The sequence below is a fragment of the Vipera berus genome, assembly GCF_964194415.1.
Source record: "Vipera berus genome assembly, chromosome: 2".
Taxonomy (NCBI): domain Eukaryota; kingdom Metazoa; phylum Chordata; class Lepidosauria; order Squamata; family Viperidae; genus Vipera; species Vipera berus.
In genome coordinates, this window is record NC_138203.1 from 289,955,834 (window position 1) to 289,978,631 (window position 22,798).

Sequence of the window (22,798 nt, forward strand, 5' to 3'; positions counted from 1 at the left end):
ACAAAGGCCAGGTACTTACTATCACATCACAACATGGGATAATTTTTACCAACGGTTAGGAAAATGAACTAGCGAGAAATGAATGTGATATATGCTATCTTTTTTTTTTATTATTGAAAAGTTTTAAAATACAATTTACCTTTAAGAATCCCCCCTTCCCCCTCCCTCCTCCCCCCTCCCTACCTCCCCCCCTCCCCCCTCCCCCCCCCCCCCGGCTTCCCAGAGCTAAATACAAGGTATATATATAAAAAGCAATCATAAACAATCATATACTAACAATTATAAACTCTAAAATCCATCACTCTCTAGCTTATGTAGGATAAAACAAACCTTAATAATATTGAATATGTATTAAAAAAAAAAAAACTAGGATAAGAAAAGAGAAAAAAAAACCAAAAGAAGACTTATTCAAATGCTACATAAAACTTTTTAACCCTATACTTGTTCTGGATAAAATCAATCCATTTTCTCCATTCCATAATATAGCGTTCTTGCGAATGATCTTTCAAATAGGCCGAAATCTTCGCCATCTCTGCCAGGTCGGAAACCTTTAAAGTCCACTCCTCTATGGTCGGCAATTCCTCTTTCTTCCAATATTGGCCTATCAAAAGTCTTGCTGCCGTGATTAAGTTCAACATCAATTTAATGTCCACAACTGTAGCGTCTGCAATTATTCCCAACAAAAAAAGTTGCGGACAAAACTTTATCCTCTGTTTAAAAATCTTCTGCATATTCCACCAGACTTTTATCCAAAAAGCCTTAACCTTCTTACATGTCCACCATATATGAAAATATGTTGCATCTTCATCACCACACCTCCAACATTTAGGCTGATAATTCGGATACATACTTGCAAGCTTTTTAGGATCTAAATGCCATCTATAAAACATTTTATAAAAGTTCTCTCTTAGATTTTGAGCTTGAGTAAATTTTACGTTCCTCACCCAAATCTTTTCCCACGTGTCCATTGTGATAACTTCCTGGATATTTTGGGCCCATTTTATCATACAATCCTTAACAAGCTCTGTTTCTGAGTCAATCTCTATCAATGCAAGATATATCCGTTTGATATGTGCTGGTCCCTGATTCCTAATTTGCTTTATCAAATTTTCATCAGTCATTGTAAATCCATTTTTCTGGTCTTCTTTCCACCTGGCCCGTAACTGAGTATATTGAAACCAATTTTGAACAACCTTCTCTTCTCGCAAGAGGCTATATGATTTCAAACACCAAACATTTCTTTCCAAACTAAGAATCTCCTTATACGTAGTCAGATCATGTTTGAAGCCAGCATGTATATTTTCTATTGCGTGTTTTGGAATTGCCCACAATGGTATCTTGCAACTTAACTTATGTCTATACTTCTTCCAAACTCTCAGCAATGCCTGTCTTAAAATATGCACCCTAAACACGTTGTCTACCTTCTTATCATACAACAAATATGCATGCCAGCCAAACAACAAATCATGGCCCTCAAGATTTAATAACCTCCCTTGCGTCGAATTAATCCAGTCACTTATTCCTACTAATGCAGCAGCTTCATAATATAATTTAAAATTAGGCAATTTAAGGCCACCTCTCTCACGAGTATCCTGCATAATCTTAAGTTTAACTCGTGGTTTTTTCCCTGCCCACACAAATTTATTGATACCTCGCTGCCATTCCTCCAGATTAGAATCTTTCTTAAGAATCGGTATCATTTGAAATAAAAATAAAAATTTAGGCAGGACATTCATTTTTACTGCTGCAATCCGTCCCAACAAAGACAATTGCAATTTTTCCCAACTCTCCAATTCTTTTTGAATTTTCCCCCATAGTTTTTCATAATTATTTTTATATAGCTTTGTATTAGAGGGCGACAAAATCACCCCCAAATATTTAACCCTTTTAACAATCTCAAATCCAGTTAATCCTTCTAAAAGGGCCTTTTGCGGTGTTGTCATATTTTTGGCCAAAATTTTTGTTTTTTGTACATTAACCTTAAATCCAGAAACCTTCCCATATTGTGTTATTATCTCCATCAGGTCCACAACAGAGTTCTCTGGCTGGGTCACTGTAACAACCAGATCGTCTGCGAATGCTCTCAATCTGTAGTCCTGATCTCCAATTTGAATCCCCTTAATTTTTTCCGAATTCCGAATTTTAACCAATAATATCTCTAATGTTAACACAAATAACAAGGGCGATAACGGACACCCTTGCCTTGTGCCCTTCTCAATATTACATACTTCTGTCAAGCTATTATTAACTATAATTCGGGCAGTTTGTTTTTGATATAATGCCCTAATCGGTTGTAAAAAATTTTCCCCAAAATCCATTTTATCTAAAACTTTCAACAAAAATTTCCAATTCAATTGATCAAAAGCTTTTTCAGCATCTAAAAAAATTAGCACCGCAGCAATCTGGTTGTTCCTTTCCAAAAACTCTAACACATCAACTATATGCCTCACATTATTTTTCATTTGCCTACCACTAATAAACCCTGTTTGATCCCCATGAATCACCTGTTGCAGAACCCTCATCAGTCTATTAGCCAAAACCTTAGCAAATATCTTGTAATCTGTGTTTAAAAGCGATATTGGTCTATAATTTTTAACTTGAGTAGCATCTTGGTCTTCCTTCGGAATCAAAGAGATAAAAGCTGTTCTCCAAGACGGTGGCACCTTTCCCCCCCTCTGGATTGTCTGGAACAGTTCCTTTAATGGTTTTATCATTTCTAATTGTAAATTTTTGTAATAGGCCGCAGTCAAGCCATCCGTACCTGGTGCTTTATCCACCTTCAATTCCTTAATTGCTGTAAAAATTTCTTCTTCTGTGATCAGTTGATTAATCCCTTCTTTTTGTACTTGCGTAAGAACCGGGATGCTAGCATTTTCCAAATATATATCAATGTCTTTTTCATTAATTTTCTCCTTAGCATATAATTTGGAATAAAAATCTACAAAAGCGTCCTTAATAAAGTCCTGTTGAAACACAACCCTTCCTTTATGCTCAATCTTGTCTATATTAGAAGCCCTTTGTTTTTTCCTCAATCTATAAGCTAACCATCTACCTGGTTTATTAGCGTTGCAAAAAGTATTATGCCTGGCAAACCGCAGATTGGTTGCCACTTGGTCGGCCATTAATTTATCAAATTGTCCTCTTAACAATTTAATAGCCTCCTTAGTCTTCACATCCTCTGAGTTCAAAATCAAAGCCTTTTCTTTTTCCTTTATTTCATTCTCCAGTTCTTTTCTCCTAGCTTCCACAGCACGTCTATGTTTGTTGTTCATATATATCAACACACCTCTCATGTATGCCTTGCTAGCATCCCACACCATATCCATAGAAGTACCTTTATTCATATTAATTTCAAAAAAATCCTTCATCCGCTGTTTGCATTCTTCCACATTTCTCTGATTTCTAAACAAATTCTCATTTACGCGCCACGAGCGCCTGTCTCTTTTCTCCTTATCAATCTCTAACCAAACTGGACTATGATCAGAGATAGTTCTTGCACAAATCTTCACCTTTTTAGTCCTCAAAAAAAAGTCATTAGTCACCAAAATAAAATCAATCCTCGAAAAAGATTGATGTCTATCAGAATAAAAAGTATAATCCTTTTCCTGCAAGTGTCTCTCACGCCAAGTATCTCGCAGTTCCAAGTCATCCTTCATTTCAAAAAAAGATTTAGGCAGTCTAGCATGACTTGGAATGCGCTTAAAAGCTCCAGCCTTATCCATCTCTACATCCAAAACACCATTCCAGTCCCCCATAAAAATAAAAGATTTATAATCCAACTGGGTAAGCTTTGTATGAAGTAAACTAAAAAAGTCAGCCTGTTGTTGTTGTTGATTAGGGGCATACAATCCAACTAAAAGCGTCTTTTTACCTTCTAATAACAAGTCTATCAGTACATATCTTCCATGCTTGTCTGCTTCAATTAAATCCGCTGTTATGGCACTTTTAATATAAACAACCACTCCATTTTTCTTATTCATTGCAGAGGCAACAAAGTGCGTACCCAGTCTTGAGTTCAATAAAAACTTTTGGTCCATAGCCCTAATATGCGTTTCTTGCAAACATATAACATCTATCTTGAATTGTTTTAAATATTGAAAAACTTTCTTCCTCTTCTGTGGTGAATTTAGTCCATTAACATTCCAGGTTAAGAATTTAGTTGCCATGCATATCCTCCCAAAGCTCTTGGAGCACAGCTTTGATAGGACTATCTTCTTTAGGCCGTGCTCCTCCCACTGCTTGGCTATGAGTACGTTGTGAAGATTCTGAAGACTTTTGCTGGTCTTGTTCTTTTATTTTCTTTGCTCGTTTTAAAGCAGCACGCGTTACCCTTTGCTCTCTAGGATCGTCCAAAGAAGTTATAGCTTGATCTCCTCCAGCACCATTATCCTCTGTTTCATCCTCTTGATGTTCTCCTTCTCCAGATCCCTTTGCAGCTTCCAGAAGTGTTGATGGGGTTGCTTTTAAAACATTATTGTAGAAATCACGCGCTTGCTTCACAGTAATCAGCCGATACCTTTTACCTTCATGCATCACCATCAGCCCTTCTGGAATCTCCCATCTGAACCTTATGTCTCGTTGCTTCTTTTAAAACCAAGACTTCTTGATCAGCAATCACAACTTTAGCATCATAGGCAGCTTGTATAACTTCATCTCTGATTTCTCTTTTTGCAAAGTAGACCACCACATCTCTAGGCAACTTTCTCTGTCTAGCAATCCATGAGTTTACACGGAACACTTTATCCATAGCTGCTCTTATTTCAGATGCTGGCTGGTTCAATACCACTTCAAAAGCCTCAGAAACCAGCTGCTTTAAATCTCCCTTAATATTCTCTTTTAAACCTCTGATTCTAACAGCAAACTGCATCTGGTAATATTGGGCAAGGCTTAACTCCCTTTCCATTTTGTCTCTTAAATTTTCATTCTCCCGTACTTTAACTTCTAATATTGCGTTCTTTTGAGTCAGATCATCCACTTTTTCATCTAAATCTTCCACACATTCCGCCACTTTATGCACTGAAGACAAAATGTCTACCTTCATCACGCTGAACTTCTGTTCCATCCTCTCTTCCATTCTCTCCTCCAGTTTCTCCAATTTCTCCTCCATCTGTGCAAATTTGTCACCCATTGATTGATTAATTGATTCCAAAAGTACCTGGGCATGTTTATCCAAAGCATCTCGTAAGTCCTTCGGTGTCAGTACATCAGGAGGGTGCAACGCCTGTAATGATGATTGTTGCACCGGAGAAGATCCACCACTCCGAAGAGTTTTAGGGGGAGGTTTAGCCGCCATCTTTTACTTTTCAATAATGACGCACTTTCACTTAAAGTTTAAAAAGTCCATCAAGCTCGAGAGTATAATAAAATAATCCTCTTCACCTTTTCCTCTTGTACCGCTCTGCCTGCTCCTTTAATCCATAGTCCTTTCTTCAGGCAGGGGTGGTCGCAGACGCCTGGCTCTGCTCCAAGAAATCCGGAGCAGAGACGCTGGCCAGCTGGGAGCAACCCAGGCTTCGGGGGAGTTCAATCCTTCAGCCGCCCAAGCTCCAAGCTCAGGCGGCCCCGGAGAACTCAACCCCTACCTGGGGCCTCACCCCCTCCTCTTCTCCCGAGGAGGGGGCTTCAAATTCGCCCGAACAGCTGATCGGCGCTGTTTCGGGCGAAAAAACACACAGCTGAGCCGCGGGCAGCCCGGGAAGGCTGTCTCTGTCGCCGAGGAGCCACCGGAAGTCGTGATATATGCTATCTTGAATGTATATTAGTAGGAAGAATGACATGTATTGGGTAACTGATACTGTTTTTGATTTATCTTTTATTACATTCTCTACAGTATTACTATATTAACTATTGTTAATTGAACATACGTACCCAGACAATAGCCTGTTTGCTAAAGAGAGAAAATGTTATTGGGGGATAATCCCAATGTTGATCTCATCCCCACCCTAAACCCTAATCCCTAACCCGATCCTATTTTATCCCTAACCCTATAAAATTCAATAAAATCCTTTATTTAAAAAGTTGATGTCAATCAATAAATATTATTGATTTACCGTATTCATATAAAATATATTTAAATATTAAACAGCATACAGATTATATTGAAATCTATCTACCTACTGGGCAAGAGACAGACCTTGCTGGATTCCTCCCCCCCAGAAAAATATAATATTTTGTATAATATTCAGGAAAGAATTTTTTTGGACCTCGGGAAGAGAAGGAAGATCGTGGGAGGGAAGGGAAGGAGAGGAATACATTTCTTCCCTCCTTTTGCCTGTTTGATTGTCATCCTTGTAGAATTTCTAACATTTTAAGGGTAATTTATTTTTTACACATTTTTATTTAGGGGTGATGTTATAATGGTACCCCCTCCAGATCCGCGCTTTGAGGGAGGGAGGGGGGCGGCTTAGGAGGATCAATAAATATCAATAAATACCAATGAGTAAATTTCCTAGATTGGAGAGCAAAGAATAAATAAGGGGCAAATCTTTATCTGGGAGATCCCTAATCAATGAAATAAAAGGGGGGAGTCCCCGCATTCACCCCCCCCATGGAACTCCCCCTTCCCCACTCACCTCTCCGGCCAACCACGGAATTGCTCTGGGAAACCTCGTAGTTGTTTCGGCAGAAGCGATTCACTTCGGCCTTCGTGTACTGCAGGAGCTGCTTATTCCTGTTCCAATACTCCGCGTCCACCTTCCCCAACGGCGTGACGGCCTCGAACTCCCCGCGGGCGCTGTCGAAACGGACGAACTCCTCCCGGTCGTAGAACTGGCTGTACAGGAGCCTCACCTGCTGCGTCCCGTTGAGGAAGTGGCACTCGGACTTCTCCTGGTAGAGGAAATGGGCTGCGGGGAGGAGGAGGGGGGGCGTCAGGAGAGACTCCGGGGCCCATGGTCCCCAGCGGCTACCGGAGGAGGGGCCCACGTGGGGAGGGGGAGGGGCGGGAGACCTGCTGCGAGGGACTGCCGGAAGACGCCCCCTGGAGGAGGGAGGGGGAACCGTCGGTCCCAGCGGGACTCCCCCTTGGTGGGGGGGTCTGGAGGGGGGGTCTGGAGGGGGGGAAATGAGGGAGGGGGGAAAGAGCTTCCATCTCCCCAGGGTGGGAAAAGGCAGGCAGTAGTTCAGCCGGTCCAGCCCTCCCTCTGTCTGCAGGGAACGCTGGATCCCGGGGGGGGGCCCTCTTCCCCCCCCAAACCGGCAGGAAGTATAGGGGCAGAGAAGAGACCCCCCCCCGGCTGAGGGAAAATAATATCCAAACTTCTCTCTCCCTCTTCCTTTTGGGAGCACAGTAAGGATACCCACACCCATGCTCCTCGGCTCTCCCCCCCCCGGCCTTCAAGCCCCTCCTTCCCTTTCCCCACCCTCACCCCCATCTTCAGCCCCACAAGCTCCCTTTGGACGCTTTTCGAGGCCTCTCTTCTCTCCCCCTGCAACTTCCCTCCTACTAGCTGCCTTTGCGTGATTTGGGGGTTCAGCCCTCTCTCCTGTCCCCCTGCAGCCCCCCCCCAGACCGTCTGAAAGGGAGGGGCTCCAGCCCCCTTCACTAAAGGGATAGTTTTGGGGAGCCAATTTAGGGGAGCAATTCAGACATCCCCCCCGAATATCCTTCTCCCTCAGTTCCCCCCTCCCCTCCAGGTCCCGATTCAGCAATGGGGGATATGGGGTGGGGGGTTCTGGGTCTCCTCCCCAAATTCAGAGTCTCCCCCCAGAAGGAATCCAAGCTCAACTCTTCCCTTCCCTTAAAAAAATGGAGATTCGGAAGAAAAGCTGAGGTTGCAAAAATCCTTTTGCCAAAAAGCGTCTTTTTTCTTAGACTCTTTGCTGGCCTTTGTGGATTCAGCTCTGAAAGTGCCTCAGTTTCCCCCTTTCGATTTCGCTTTACGTCTCCTTCCTCTTTCGGTGCCAGAAACTTCGGGGCTCAGGCGCTAATTCGGGGTCCGCAAGGTCCCCCTCCCACCCAGCCACGGGGGGGCAAGAGAGGGGGTCCGGCTGCCTCTTATCCCACCTGGGCTGCCTTCCCGCGACCCCTCTGCGTCCTTCTGAGGGAGGGGGCGGAGACCACGCGGAGATCGAGGCTCTTGCAGGCTCCCGCCTCTCTTGCCCTCCACCCCTTTCCCCACTTCTGGGGTCCCCCCTTTTCTTTCTCTCCCCTCCCAGGAGCACTGACGTCCCCTCTCATACTCCTCCCCCCCGCCCAGCCCCCTCCTTACCGGGGATCTCCTCCCCCCGTTCGCTTCCGGGGATCCGGGCCAGCGCCCCCACCAGCACCAAAAGAGGGACCCCCACGGAGCCCATGGATGCTCCCCACAAGCGCCCCCAAAGGGAGGGGAGAGAGACGCGGAGGCTCCCAGCCCAGAGGCGGAATCGGGGGGTCTGGCTTGGGGGGAGGGGCGGTTTCCTCGGACTTCGGAACTGGGAGGGGCCAGGAAAGCGGAGGGACCAATGGGATTTTCCCCTTCTGCAGCGTCATCGGTCTCCGGGCAGAGTCTGCCTGAGTTCATCCACAAGAGGAGATAGAGCGAAGCCGAGAGAGAAGCGGAGAAAGTTGGGGGAGGGGAATCCCTTCAGTCTAGGGGGGCTGCATTTTAGGGGGGCGTTTCCTGCCAGATCCGGAGGGACCCCCCCCCTCTGGGATGGAAGGAAAGTAATATCCATGCTTCTCTCTCCGTCTTCCTTTTGGGAGCACAATAAGGACACCCACACCCATGCTCCTGGGCTCTCCCCCCCTTCCAGCCCTCCCTTCCCTTTTCCTCCCCTCGCTCCCCTCTTCAGCCCCACAAGCTGCCTCTGGATGCTTTTCGAGGCCTCTGTCCTGTTTCCCCCCCGCCCAAATAGAGCCCCCTGCAGCCCCCCAAGACCGTCTGAAAGGGAGGGGCTCCAGCCCCCCTCGCTAAAGGGAGAGTTTTGGGGAGCCAATTTAGGTGAGCTATTCAGACCGCCCCAATATCCTTCCACGACCTTCTTTTTGAAGACCTCCAGGGATGGAGAACCCCCCCCCCCCAAATTCCAGGTTCCATTGGTTCTCACGGCCAGGAGATCCCTCCTGATCCCTTTCCATGTCGGATCCCCTTCGGAGGCTCCGGACGGTCCCATCTTCCCTCCCAGGCTGACCGACCTTCTCCGGGCTTCGCCTTCGGTCAGCGGGGGGGCGATCCCTAGCGAGGCTGCCCCCCCCCTCCGGGATCTGCCTGTGAGATCCTAAAGGCAGCGACGGAAATCCCAAAAGCGGGAGTGGGTCTCCACTCGGTATCCTCCTCCAGGAAGGGCCGCGACTGGATCTGCCCCCCCCAAGAAAGCCAGCCGGGACCCCCCCTTCCTCCCCCTCCTCTCCCAGCAGAAGCCCGGAATCCGGGAATCTCCCCCGATGGATCCGCGGCTCTTCCTGGCTCAGCCCGGCCCGATCCTCCGCTTCAGGCGCAGCTTTTCCTCCCGAGGGGAAGTTCTGGGTGGGTTTTCCTCCACAACCCTCTCCGGCTTCCGTGTGTGTGTTCGTACAAAGCTTCTTTTGAACGGAAATATCTCAGCTTTTCCCGCCTTCCCAGATTTCTCCTCTTAATTCGGAATAAACATTTACAAACTCCCTGACACGAAGACTTTGAGGAAAGAGAAGGTGGATTATTCAAGGCCGGTGAAAGGATTTAAGCTCAATCAGCCTTACCAATAATTTACATTACGAGCAGGATAGAGGCTCAGTTCCTGCCCTTGGCTGCGTGCCAATGAATTCAACCTTTTGACTGGCAGGAAGGGAATTTTGGGGGAAAAGGAATCAGCCCCGGGACTCGGTCCTCAGGATCAACAGACTCGGAGGTTAACTCCGTTCTTCCGGATGGGAGTGGAAGGAAACGTTTTGCCCAAAAAGGAGAAGAAGAAAAAAATCCACCCCCGTGGACGTGGACAGGATGGATAAGAGGATCTGATCGGAGTTTCTTCCTTGGAAAAGTTCTCAGCGTTGAAGGAGGAGGGATGGACGGGGAGTTTATTGCAGGAAACGATGAATTTGGAATTAATAACGTCATGCAATTTGAATAGAAATTCTGTGGACTTCGGTAATCCCTCGCCTTCAAGTATTGGATTACAGGCTTCACCATTAATGTCTGAAAGCCTTTCTCTGCCCCCCCCCACAACTATCCCCCCCCCCCAAAAAGACATCCTGTTTCTTCTGTTTCCTTACATCAATAGAAAACATTTTTTTTTCTAGTCTTCTGTGGAGATTCGGGTTGTTGCGAGTTGCGCAAAGGCGGGTCAGGCAGATCCTCAAAAGAGCTTTGGGGGGGTCCAGAGGGGGCCTGAATCCTTTCCGGGAATGGGGGGAGGGGGCTGGAGAGGGTCAAACTCCCCCCCCCACCCAGCACCAGCCCCGGCAGGCCAGAGCCGGGTTCCTCCCCCCCCCCAGCAGCCGAAGGAGGCGGCAGAGTCCGAATCTGCCCCCCAGTTGTGTATCTGGACACAGCCAGTCGCACAAAGTCTGTCCCGGATCCAGGCAGCCTCGGGGGGGGGGCATCACTCATCTGACCCAGGCAGAACCTCTGGGCTCCTTTCATGCTTCCCCCCCCCACCAAATATTGTGATTTTCCCAGAGTTCTCCCTGCCACTCCCAGCCCCCCACAAACACGCACACACAAACACAGCAACTCCTTTCCACAACCTCCGAAGAGGCGCTTGAGTGCCGCTTCCTTCCCCCCCCCCCCGCCCCCGGCTTGAAGCGCTGGGCTCCCCCGAAGCGGAACCGAGGAACTGGCCCTGATCCATCAGGCAACAAGCCCGGATTCTTCCCCGGGGCAGCTGTCCTGCTCCACCCCGTGGCTGAGTCTCCGGGTGGGGCAGCCCCCTCGGTCCCCTGCCTTTCCCCCCCCAGGAAGAGGCTGGGGGGACCCTCCCGACCCCCAAGGAGACCCCGGACAGCCCAGGGAAGAAACGAGGGAGGGCTGGAGAAACGTCCGCGGAGGCCCAAAGGACCCAAAGACTCCGATTCTCCCGCTTCAGACGTTATGGGGAGACTCAGCTCTCTAAGGGGGGGGTCTGATGGGTGGGAAAGAGAGGAAAAGGGGGACCAGCATGGAAGGGGAGGGGCTCACCTGCAGTGGGGGGGGACCCTGAGGGCAGACTTGGAGGAGGGGGATGGGGAGGGTCCCCCCCTCAGAGCAGGAGGGGGAACTATGGCAACTTTACCTCCTCTGGAGTCAGGATTGAGTCTTCCGCCCTGGACATGAAGGGGGCCTGGGGGGCGCTCAAACTGTGGAAGAAACCTTGTTCTCCGGGTCTCCCCTGCCCAGAGGGAGGGGGCTTCAGGCCCAAAGGAAGGAAGGGCCGTGGGGCAGCAGTGGGGCAAGGTGGGCAGTCCTCGAAAAGTCCTATGGGGTGACTGAGCCCCCCCACACCTACTTCCACCTCCTCTGCTGCTTCTTTGAGGGGGGTCTGTGTGTGTGTGTTGTGGGTGCAGGTGTGTGCTGAGACACCAATATTTTGGGAGAGTTGAGTTTGCCCCATTTTCCCCTCAATGCCCCCCCCCCGCCCACCAGACGGGAAGCTCTCTGCCCTCCCCACATCTGTGAAATCACCCCTTTTCACCGTCCTTCCCTAAGAGGAGGAGCCATTTATTTGGGGGGAAGGAGGCCATTGAAAGGCTGTGACAGAAGCTGCTGACTGGGGGGGTTCCCCACAACTCCCAAAGCCCCCCAGAGCCAACAGCCTCCCACAGGGGAGTTCTAGTCCTCGCCCTGCCCAGCAGCTGGATGGGTTGGACTTCATCTGGAGGGGGCTGTTCATACAGAGTTGATAGAATGTGAAAGAAGTTGGAAGGGACCTTGGAGGTCATGTAGTCCAACCCCCTGCTTGAGCAGGGGAAACCCTTTACCATTTATACCATCATGCAGGAGAGTCTGTACCATGAGAGCCCCAAAAAGGGAGGGGGGAAGGGAGGGAGGCCTTGGGAGGCAAAATGGGGCAGGACCCTCCAGTGCTGAAGAAATGGCTGAAATGGCTTGGGGAGTGTAGGGGGAGTCACAGATGCCCCCCGAATGGCTCCCCACAAGTGCTTGAGGAGGACCATGGCCGATGGCATCCTGGTCCTCAAAATTGGGCTTGAAAGGAAGCAGAGCAAGGGGGGCTCTGAGTAGGAGGGGTGGTCCTGCCCCTTCCCCTTCATGGATCTCCCCACACTCCTCCCAAAACATTCTGGCTTTGGACCCAAAGCTGCCGGGATGGTCAATCCAGACGCAGTGGAGGCCTCAATCTGAGGAGGGGGAGGGGAGAAGGGTGGACCGCCCCGGAGGGGGAGAAAACAGGAGGAGGAAGGAAGGAGGAATTCCAGGGTTTTCCTACAATGTTTATTCTTTTACATCAAAGCGAAGGGAAGGGAAGGGAAGGGATTCGGAGGAAGAGTGATGCAGATGAAGCTGCTGTGGATTCAAAGCAGGGAGAGACACCCAAGTCTGGAATGACAGGCAGGCCCAGAGTCCCCGGGGTCAGTCTAGATGGTCTCCACACCTCCCTCCCAAGAAAGGGAGGCCCTGAAAGAAATATGGGGGGGGGGCTCTCAGAAGAAAAGCTCCAGGCTGCCCTTCTCCTCCTCTCCCTAATCTAAAATCTTGAGCCTCCATTTTTCAGAGGTTGCAAAAAAGCCAGAAATTCATCAGCTACTGGAAAAAAAAGAATTTCCTTTCCCATCAAGAAGCAGGAAGGACAGCAGGATTAATTCATGAGGGCTGTAGAGAAAAAGAGAAGGGGAGAAAATGAGAATATAAAGTGAAACCTTCAGTGTAAATAACTGATTATTCCTCTCTATCAGCCCCCCCCCAGACAGACCCACACTGCAGGGTGGTGGTTGATAGGCAGGGGCAGAATGAGGGAAAATCTCCCACCCCCACCCCCATTTCAGGGAGGAAAAGGATGCAAAGGACCAGCAATTTATTTCCCGGGACTTATGGAATTTTTCCCAAATGACATAATTGGGGCACTTAATCAAAAGAGGAGTCCTCCCCACCCACCACGTTGGAAAAAACCTGGTCAATATTTTACTATTTGTGGTGTGTTTGTATTTGTTTTTGATTCCAATGCATTTTCAGGTCTCTGTAAGGAAACGCTGCCCAAAATTTCAAAAATTTGTGTTATCCACAGCAAGGAGGTTTTGTTCAGATACATATTTTTAAAAAAGGAACAATTAACGAATGTTAAAGTAACATCTACAACTTGAGGAGAAACTCACCTGCAGGAGGCTGGATGGGAATTGCTGGAAGGAGAAAAAGAGCCAATCAGAACTCTTCATGGGCTGGAGGACTCAGGGGCTCCCCCTCCCCATCAATAGCCCATAATAGGTTGCAACATGCTCACTTATACAGCAGACCCTCAAAGAACAGAATTTCCCAAGCAAATGTCCAAGGGGGGCTCCTTGCCTTCTGCTGAGAGCCCCCCCTGGATGGTCCCCTCCCCACAACCTCTCATCCAGCCCCCAGACTCACCTTTCTTGCTCTTCAGGTAGAGGGAGAGCCCCGTGGCAAAGAAGATCACCCCGATCAGGGCCCCCATAATCCCCGTCCAGAGTTTGCTCCTGGCCGAGTTGGAGGATCGGGGCTCTGGGGAAGGAGAAGGAGGCTTCCCTGAGCAGGAGGATCAGGGCCAGCTTCCCCCACCAGGAAGGTCCAACCTGGCTCCCCCCACAGGGAGGGCCTCTCTCCCCCTCTCAGGGAAGGAGGGGGTTCCCCAGAGCAGGAAGGGAGGGAGGGGAGGGGCTTACCCCACTGGACGGTGATGGGGGCCTCCAGGCTGGCGTGCCCCACCTGGCAGGTGTAGACGTCCCCCCGCTGGGGCTGGGTCTCCAGCATCACCTGGAGCTGGTAGGTCCAGTCTCCGTTCTGGAGCTCCTCCCCGAAGGCCACGCCCTCCTCCTCCGGCCGCCCGTTCTTCAGCCAGCGGACCTCGATCTCCACGGGGTAGAAGCCCCTCGCATTGCAGAGGAGGATGGTGTGGGGGGAAGCCGGGTCCAGCTTGGTGGAGGAGATGGAGACGGTGGGCTTGGCTGGAGGGGAGGAGGGGGAGGAGGGACACGGGGGAGACACAAAGAGGGCCGAGAAAGGGAGACCAAGTTGGTTAGTTCAGACCAAGATCCCTTTTCACTCCTGAAAATATTATTTGTTTGAAGTGATTTCCAAAGCAAATTGCAGAAAGAAATTAAAGGGGATCCTGGAAGATGGAAAAACATAAATCCTTTTAGGGCCTCCCTTGTTCCCTGCTTTTGAGACGCTGACTTTTAAAACTCCACAAAAATTAAAAGCATCATTAGGCTAGAATGATTAGAAATAAAAAGCATTTTTTATTATTATTATTTCACAGCTCCCCAAAGTAGGGCTTGTTTTCCAAAAGCAGAGGCCTCTGTTCATTATTTACTTTATTTAGCTTATTCCGTTTGTTTTGAATGTCGATAGAATTAGTCTAGGGTGAAGCTAATCACGTACCCAGAGGCTTGACTGCCTTGACTTATTGATGGGGTTCGGTTCAAGACGCCTTATCTGAAAATAGGGCGGTGACTTCCGCGTAGGGCCATGATCTGCTGACGTGATCAACACCACGTGGGTTTGTTTACTTTGATGATGTCACTGATCAAAAGGGCTGATAATTTTCATTAAAAAAGGTATACACTATAACTACTTTCATAGATCCACTCCAGCTCAGAGACCTTTTGCTAACCACGTTTTTCTCCCTTGAGGGATTCTCTTACAAACAGCTAATTATATCATGTTTAAAAACATGCAATTTTTAAAGGTTTGGTTATTTGCAATTCAATCCTGGGATCTGCTCGGGATTTGTTTTTATGAACAGTGAATTATCCTCCTGGTTTGCAGGCGGTTTTCCTCTTGTGGAACAAAGATCTTATTTAATCCTTTGGTAGCGTATTATTTTTGCAGACTCAGGCAACAACAAATGGCAACAACTGCAGATGAAACATTGGTTTTGCACAATGAAACCTTATCAATATATAAGGTTTTTTCAAAATATAAGCAAATAAAGCTAGAACAACAAACGTAGGCAATTTTCCAGGAATCTGGAACAGGGAACTAAACAATCCAAGGCTTCAGGGGTGAAGGGATCCCCAAAATTCAGTTTTAATATTTGTGGGTGTTTTTTGAATCTTTGCCCCCAAATGAGGAACCTTCCCAGGTAGGAAATGAGAAGCGATTCGGCTGCAGGTGAAGCCGAATCTGTGACCAAAACGGGGGTCTCAAGGGGGGCTTTTCTCCCAGTCCCCGAAAACTGGATGAACAAAGGACTCTGAATAAAGAATAAAAAGAACTAAAAGATAGGGCAGAGCACACGAAAGAGCCTTTGTTAATTCCTTTTTCCACACCTTTGGAAGTTCATTTTTTATCCTAAAATCCCAAAGGCCCCAGAGGGGAAGGGAGCCCCCCCATTCCAGAATGGGGGTGAAAATGGGGTCTAGGGCTTCGCTTGGGGGGTGCAGAGGAGGAGGCAGCCGGTCAGCATCCCGAAGCCCTCCCCACTTTTAATAATTTTTTAATCACTGAATTTTAATCATCCTTGCCTTTTAAATGTTAAATTACAGTATATGATACGGGAGGAATAAAACACACAGATATTTTCAAAGCCACTTTATAAGGAATCTACTTCTTTGAGATGGGAAAGAATAAAGAAGAAAATCTATACGAAGCTACCTGAATGGCTTTCAACAATGGAAGCTTTTGCTTACCCAAATTTAATTCATTATGACAAAGTCGTTGACTTAGAAAGATATCTTGGATAAGGAAGGGAAATTGAAAGATAGAGAAGATTTACAACAACAAGGTATTGATTTAGCCTGGTGGCCATATTTGCAAATTCAAAAGAGATAAAGAGAACAGGATTCCATAAAGAACAGACAGGATTCAATCAAAGATTGTTAAAAACAGATGAAAACTTGATTAGGAAACTCTATAGATTTCTGCTCAATTTAAAGATGGAAGAAGAACAAGTAAAAGAAACAATGATAACGTGGGCAAAAAAACTTTGGATATTCTACAGACTTGGAAGACTGGCAGAAACTATGGGATAGAAATATCAGATCGACTAAAGCAGTCTCATAGAAAGAAAACTTGTATAAAATGTTTTATACATGGCATATGACACCAGTAAGATTACCGAAAATGTTTAAAAACACTTCAGATACTTTCTGGAAATGTAAACAAAGGCCAGGTACTTACTATCATATCTGGTGGACAGGCCTTAAAGCAAAAAGGTTTGGGGTTAAAACACACACATGGTTGGAAAAGATGAGTAAAGACAGAATTTAAGGCAGAATTGGTTTTGTTAGGAATATTAGGACCTAATTATGAGAAGGAGAATGAATATTTAATACTGCATGTACTGACAGCAGCGAGAATAGCATTTGCCCAATGCTGGAAAAATGAAAACTTATCAACTGAAGAGGTTTTAATTAAGAAAATCTTAGAATGTGGAGAAATGGATAGATTGACGTTAGAGATTAAAGAGAAAGAAGATTCAGTTTATTATAGAACATGGGATCATTTTTACCAACGGTTAGGAAAATGAACTACTGAGAAATGAATGTGATATGTTATATTGAATGTATATTAGTAGGAAGAATGAAATGTATTGACTAACTGATACTGTTTTTGATTTATCGTTTATTACATTCTCTACAGATATCTATTACTATATTAACTATTGTTAATTCAACATATTTATCCGGACAATAGCCTGTTTGCCAAAGATAGAAAATATTATTGGGGGATAATCCCAATGTTGATCCCAACCCCTCCCTAAACCCTAATCCCTAACCTGATCCTATTTTATCCCTAACCCTATAAAATTCAATAAAATCCTTTTTTAAAAGAGTTGATAAGTCAATCAATAAATATTATTGACTTATTCATATAAAATATATTGAAATATTATACAGCATACAGATTATATTGAAATCTATCTACCTACTGGGCAAGAGAGAGACCTTGCTGGATTCCTCCCCCCCACAAAAATATAATATTTTGTATAATATTCCGGAAAGAAGTTTTTTGGAGCTGGGGAAGAGAAGGAAGATCGTGGGATGAAAGGGAAGGAGAGGAATATATTTCTTTTGCATGTTTCATTGTCATCCTTGTAGAATTTCTAACATTTAAAGGGTAATTTATTTTTTACACATTTTTATTTAGGGGTGGTGTTATAATCCTACCCCCTCCAGACCCCCGCTTTGAGGGAGGGAGGGGGGCGGCTTAGGAGGATCAACAAATAGCGATAAATACCAATGAATAAATTTCAATAGATCGGAGAGCAGAGAATAAATAATGGGCAAATCTTTCTCTGGGAGATCCCTAATCAATGAAATGAAACTGGGGGGGGAGTCCCCGCATTCCCCCCCCCGTGGAACTCCCCCTCCCCCACTCACCTCTCCGGCCAACCACGGAATTGCTCTGGAGAACCCCGTAGTTGTATCGGCAGCGATCCACTCCGGCCTTCGCGTCCTGCAGGTAGAACTTATTCCTGTTGAAATCCTCCGCGTCCCCCTTCCCCAACGCCGTGACGGCCTCGAACTCCCCGCGGTCGCTGTCGAAGCGCAGATACTCGTGCCGGTCGTAGATGTAGCGCTCCAGGTATCGCACCTGCTGCGTCCCGTTGAGGAAGCGGCACTCGGCCTTCCCCTGGTAGAGGAAATGGGCTGCGGGGAGGAGGAGGGGGGAGGGGCGTCAGGAGGAACTCCGGGGCCCATGGTCCCCAGCGGCTACTGGAGGAGAGGGCCACGTGGGGAGGGACTGCCGGAAGACGCCCCCTGGAGGAGGGAGGGGGAACCGTCGGTCCCAGCGGGATTCCCCCTTGGTGGGGGGGGGGGTCTGGAGGGGGGGAAATGAGGGAGGGGGGAAAGAGCTTCCATCTCCCCAGGGTGGGAAACGGCAGGCAGAAGTTCAGCCGGTCCAGCCCTCCCTCTGTCTGCAGGGAACGCTGGATCCCGAGGGGGCCTCTTTGCCCCCCTCCAAAGCAGAAGTGTAGGGGCAGAGAAGAGACCCCCCTCTGGGCTGGAGGGAAAACAATATCCAAGCTTCTCTCTCCCTCTTCCTTTTTAGGAGCACAATAAGGATACCCACACCCATGCTCCTGGGCTCTCCCCTCCTTTTCAGCCCCACCTTCCCTTCCCCCCCTCCGCCCCATCTTCAGCCCCACAAGCTGCCTTTGGATGCTTTTCTAGGCCTCTTTTCTGTCCCCCTCCCAAATAGACCCCCCCCTGCAGCCCCCCAAGGCCACCTAAAAGGGAGGGGCTCCAGCCCCCTTCACTAAAGGGAGAGTTTGGAGGAGCAACTCAACCCCCCCCCCCAATATCCCTCCCAAGAGAAGCGGAGAAGGGGAGGGAGGGGAGGATTTTCAGTCTTGGGGGCTGCAACTTCAGGGGGCTCTTCAGGATGTGTGTGGACTTCATTGTGTGCCCCCCATGACTCTCCACCGCAGTCTCCCTTTCTCTTTCCGCCTGCAGGGGTGGACTAGATGCCCCTTTAAGCTCCCCTAAGGCCAGCCCTCAGGAGTCCAGGCTGGGTCTGGGGAGACTTCGGAAGGGCCGAGGGGAGCCGGGGGTCTCTCCAAAGAGTCTCCCCCTCCGGGTCTCGCTTGGCCCAAAGGGGCTTTTCCCAAAGGGAGCAGGAATTTCCTGGGTTTTCCCTTGGAGACGTTTCGCTTCTCATCCCAGAAGCTTCCTCAGTTCTGACTGAATGTTGGAGGATGGGAAGACTGATATTCTTTGGGGTCCTTTTGAAAGTCGGTCCCTGGTTCTCTGAGGGGCCTCGAGGACCCCCTGGGGTTTATCTGGGCCCTCTGGGTCCCCTGAATTGGGGGGGCAAAGGGGTGGGGAGCCTTCCTGGGGCTGCTGAAAGGACCCTGTTGGAGGCAGGAGATGGGGGGTCCTTTCCCTCCCCCCTCTGTTGAAGGGGGGCTGCTCAGGTGTGACCTAGATGGCTTGGGGAGGTCTGGGGATCCTGGGGAGAAGGGAACCCCCAAATTCCCTAGATATCCCCCAAATTTTCTCCCCCCTTGCAACTTCCCTCGTACTGGCTGCCTTTGCGTGATTTCGGGGTTCAGCCCTCTTTCCTGTCCCCCTGCAGTCCCCCCAAAACTATCTGAAAGGGAGGGGCTCCAGCCCCCTTCACTAAAGGGATAGTTTTGGGGAGCCAATTTAGGGGAGCTATTCAGACGCCCCCCCGAATATCCTTCTCCCTCAGTTCCCCCCTCCCCTCAAGGTCCTGATTCAGCAATGAGGGATTATGGGGTGGGGGGTTCTGGGTCTCCTCCCCAAATTCAGAGTCTCCCCCCAGAAGGAATCCAGCTCAACTCTTCCCTCCCCTTAAAAAAAGTGGAGATTCAGAAGAAAAACTGAGGTTGCCAAAAAGCGTCTTTTTGTTATACATTTGCTGATCTTTGTGGATTCAGCTCTGAAAATGCCTCAGTTTCCCCCTTTCGCTTTCCGTCTCCTTCCTCTTTTGGTGCCAGAAACCTCGGGGCTCAGGCGCTAATTAGGGATCCGCAAAGTCCCCCTCCCACCCAGCCACGGGGGGGGGCGAGAGAGGGGCCCCGGCTGCCTCTTATCCCACCTCGGCTGCCTTCCCGCGACCCCCGCCCACCTCGCCCGCAAGCAGGGAAGGGGGGGCTCCCTCTCCGTCCTCCGGTGGAAAATGCTGAGAGGGAGGGGTGGAGACCACGCGGAGATCCCGTCTCTCTTGCCCTCGACCCCTTTTCCCACTTCTGGGGTCCCAGCCCCATTCTTCGCCCCCAGAAAAACTGAGGGCCCCTCCCCCCGCCCAGCCCCCTCCTTACCGGGGGTCTCCTTCCCCGCTTCGCTTCCGGGGATCCGGGCCAGCGCCCCCACCAGCAACAAAAGGGGGACCCCAACGGAGCCCATGGATGCTCCCCACAAGCGCCCCCAAAGGGAGGGGAGAGAGAGGCGGAGGCTCCCAGCCCAGAGGCGGAATCGGGGGGTCTGGCTTGGGGGGAGGGGCGGTTTCCTCGGACTTCGTAACCAGGAGGGGCCAGGAAAGCGGAGGGACCAATGGGAATTCTCCCTTCTGCAGCGTCATCGGTCTCCGGGCAGAGTCTGCCTGAGTTCATCCACAAGAGGAGATAGTGCGAAGCCGAGAGAGAAGCGGAGAAAGTTGGGGGAGGGGAATCCCTTCAGTCTGGGGGGGCTGCATTTTAGGGGGGCGTTTCCTGCCAGCTCCGGAGGGACCCCCCCCTCTGGGATGGAAGGAAAGTAATATCCATGCTTCTCTCTCCCTCTTCCTTTTGGGAGCACAATAAGGATACCCACACCCATGCTCCTGGGCTCTCCCCCCCTTCCAGCCCCCCCTTCCCTTTTCCTCCCCTCGCTCCCATCTTCAGCCCCACAAGCTGCGTCTGGATGCGTTTCGAGGCCTCTTTCCTGCCCCCCCACCCAAATAGAGCCCCCTGCAGCCCCCCAAGACCGTCTGAAAAGGGAGAGTTTTGGGAAGCCAATTTAGGGGAGCAATTCAGACTCCCCATATCCTTCTCCCTCAGTTCCCCCCTCCCCTCCAGGTCCTGATTCAGCAATGGGGGAATATGGGGTGGGGGGTTCTGGGTCTCCTCCCCAAGTTCAGAGTCTCCCCCCAGAAGCAATCCAAGCTCAACTCTTCCCTCCCCTTTAAAAAAATGGAGATTCGGAAGAAAAACTGAGGTTGCAAAAACCCTTTTGCCAAAAAGCGTCTTTTTTCTTAGACTCTTTGCTGGCCTTTGTGGATTCAGCTCTGAAAATGCCTCAGTTTCCCCCTTTCGCTTTCGCTTTCCGTCTCCTTTCTATTTCGGTGCCAGAAACTTCGGGGCTCAGGCGCTAATTCGGGGTCCGCAAGGTCCCCCTCCCACCCAGCCACGGGGGGGGCGAGAGAGGGGGTCCAGCTGCCTCTTATCCCACCTCTGCTGCCTTCCCGCGACCCCTCTCCGTCCTTCTGAGGGAGGGGGCGGAGACCACGCGGAGATCCAGGCTCCTGCAGGCTCCTGCAGGCTCCCGCCTCTCTTCCCCTCGACCCCTTTTCCTACTTCTGGGGTCCCAGCCCCATTCTTCGCGCCCAGAAGCACTGACGGCCCCTCCCCCCGCCCAGCCCCTCCTTACCGGGGGTCTCCTTCCCCGCTTCGCCTCCGGGGATCCGGGCCAGCGCCCCCACCAGCAACAAAAGGGGGACCCCAACGGAGCCCATGGATGCTCCCCACAAGCGCCCCCAAAGGGAGGGGAGAGAGACGCGGAGGCTCCCAGCCCAGAGGCGGAATCGGGGGGTCTGGATTGGGGGGAGGGGCGGTTTCATCGGACTTCGGAACTGGGAGGGCCCAGGAAAGCGGCGGGACCAATGGGAAGTCTCCCTTCTGCAGCGTCATCGGTCTCGGGGCAGAGTCTGCCTTGACTTCGCCCGATGGAGGAGATAGTTCGGCGCAGAGAGAGAAGCTGGAAAAGCGGGAGGGGGGAAAAATCCCTTCAGTCTGGGTGGGGGGGCTGCAATTTAGACGGCGTTTCATGCCACTCCCAGGAGGGCGGACTTCGTTTTGCGCCCCCCCCGATTCTCAACCAGAGCCTCCTTTTCTCTGTGTGTCTGGAGTTGTGGACTAGATGCCCTTTCAGTTCCCAGAGGGAGCCTAGAGCAAAGTGGAGCCAGAGCTTGAGGGGTCCTCCTGGGCTCGCCCAGCTCAGTTTGTGGGTAGGAAGCCCCCCCCCCCGAGGTCTGAACCATATCTGGGAGGAACTGCAGACACACGAGTACACACAGACACACAGACACACAGACACACACACACACACACACACATACACACACACAAAGAGTCCCAACCCCCTCAGGCAGCCGATACCAGATGTTGTATCAGAACCGCTGCACCGCATCCCCCACAAATCCTGGAGCAGCAGGGAAGTTCCCGAGGATGGGAAAGGGCTGATGTGGTCCCCATCTTCAAGAAAAGGGGGGAAACGGACCCAGGAAACTCCAGACCGATCAGTTCCACCTCAATACCTGGGAAGATCCTGGAAAAGATCCTCAAAAAACAGATCTGCCAAGAACTAGAGGCAAACAAAGTCATAACCAGCAGCCAGGACGGGTTTCTTAAAAAGAGATATTGCCAAACCAATTTTATTTCCTTCTTTGATAAAGTGACTGAACTAGTAGCTCAGCGAAATGCTGAGGACGGAGCAAACTTAGACTTCCGTAAGGCTTTGGATAAAACAGACCACGACCATTTCATTCCATTCCATTCTCTATTCCATTCCATTTTATTCTCTATTCTGTTCTGTTCTGTTCTGTTCTGTTCTGTTCTGTTCTGTTCTAATACTAATAATAGTAATAATAATAATAATAATAATAATAATAATAATAATAATAATAATAATAATAAGAAGAAGAAGAAGAAGAAGAAGAAGAAGAAGAAGAAGAAGAAGAAGAAGAAGAAGAAGAAGAAGAAGAAGAAGAAGAAGAAGAAGAAGAAGAAGAAGAAGAAGAAGTTGGAAGGGACCTTGGAGGTCATCTAGTCCAACCCCCTGCTCAGGCAGGAAACCTTATACCACTTCAGGCAAATGGCTGTCCATTCTATTCCATTCTTTATTCTATTCTATTTCTATTTCTATTTCTTCTATTTCTATTTCTATTTCTATTTCTATTTCTATTTCTATTTCTAATTCTATTCTATTCTATTCTATTCTATTCTATTCTATTCTATTCTATTCTATTCTATTCTATTCTATTCCGTTCCATTTCGGGTCCGTTCCCTGTAAACTGACCCCAGGGACTCCCCAGTCAGCCCGCTCAGAGACCCCCTTCTGCCT

At 49.2% G+C, this 22,798-nt stretch overlaps 2 protein-coding genes across 3 annotated transcripts in view; both read right to left on the reverse strand.

The window, feature by feature from the left end:
- Nucleotides 1-8,337, reverse strand: part of LOC308663079 (uncharacterized protein) — a 31,993-nt gene extending 23,656 nt beyond the window's left edge. Inside the window, exons 1-2 of the mRNA XM_081319224.1 lie at nucleotides 8,211-8,337; nucleotides 6,573-6,845 (exon numbers count right to left, since the gene is read on the reverse strand). Coding sequence (XP_081175350.1) covers nucleotides 6,573-6,845; nucleotides 8,211-8,295 — 358 coding nt within the window. The 5' untranslated portion in view covers nucleotides 8,296-8,337. The remainder of the gene's footprint in view (nucleotides 1-6,572; nucleotides 6,846-8,210) is intronic.
- A 3,967-nt stretch (nucleotides 8,338-12,304) lies between these two features.
- On the reverse strand, nucleotides 12,305-21,260 carry LOC308662216 (H-2 class II histocompatibility antigen, E-S beta chain-like). Of its 2 annotated transcripts, none has more exons than XM_081317778.1 (6): nucleotides 21,107-21,260; nucleotides 17,393-17,662; nucleotides 13,733-14,014; nucleotides 13,458-13,571; nucleotides 13,205-13,228; nucleotides 12,305-12,704 (listed from the first exon to the last, which is right to left on the reverse strand). In XM_081317778.1, the coding sequence occupies exons 1-6, from the start codon at nucleotides 21,189-21,191 to the stop codon at nucleotides 12,691-12,693; spliced, it is 789 nt and encodes a 262-aa protein (XP_081173904.1). In that variant the 5' UTR covers nucleotides 21,192-21,260; the 3' UTR covers nucleotides 12,305-12,690. The 2 variants fall into 2 exon arrangements, with proteins under 2 accessions (XP_081173904.1, XP_081173903.1); XM_081317777.1 differs by lacking the exon at nucleotides 21,107-21,260 and adding an exon at nucleotides 19,801-19,969.
- Between the last annotated feature and the right edge of the window lie 1,538 nt (nucleotides 21,261-22,798).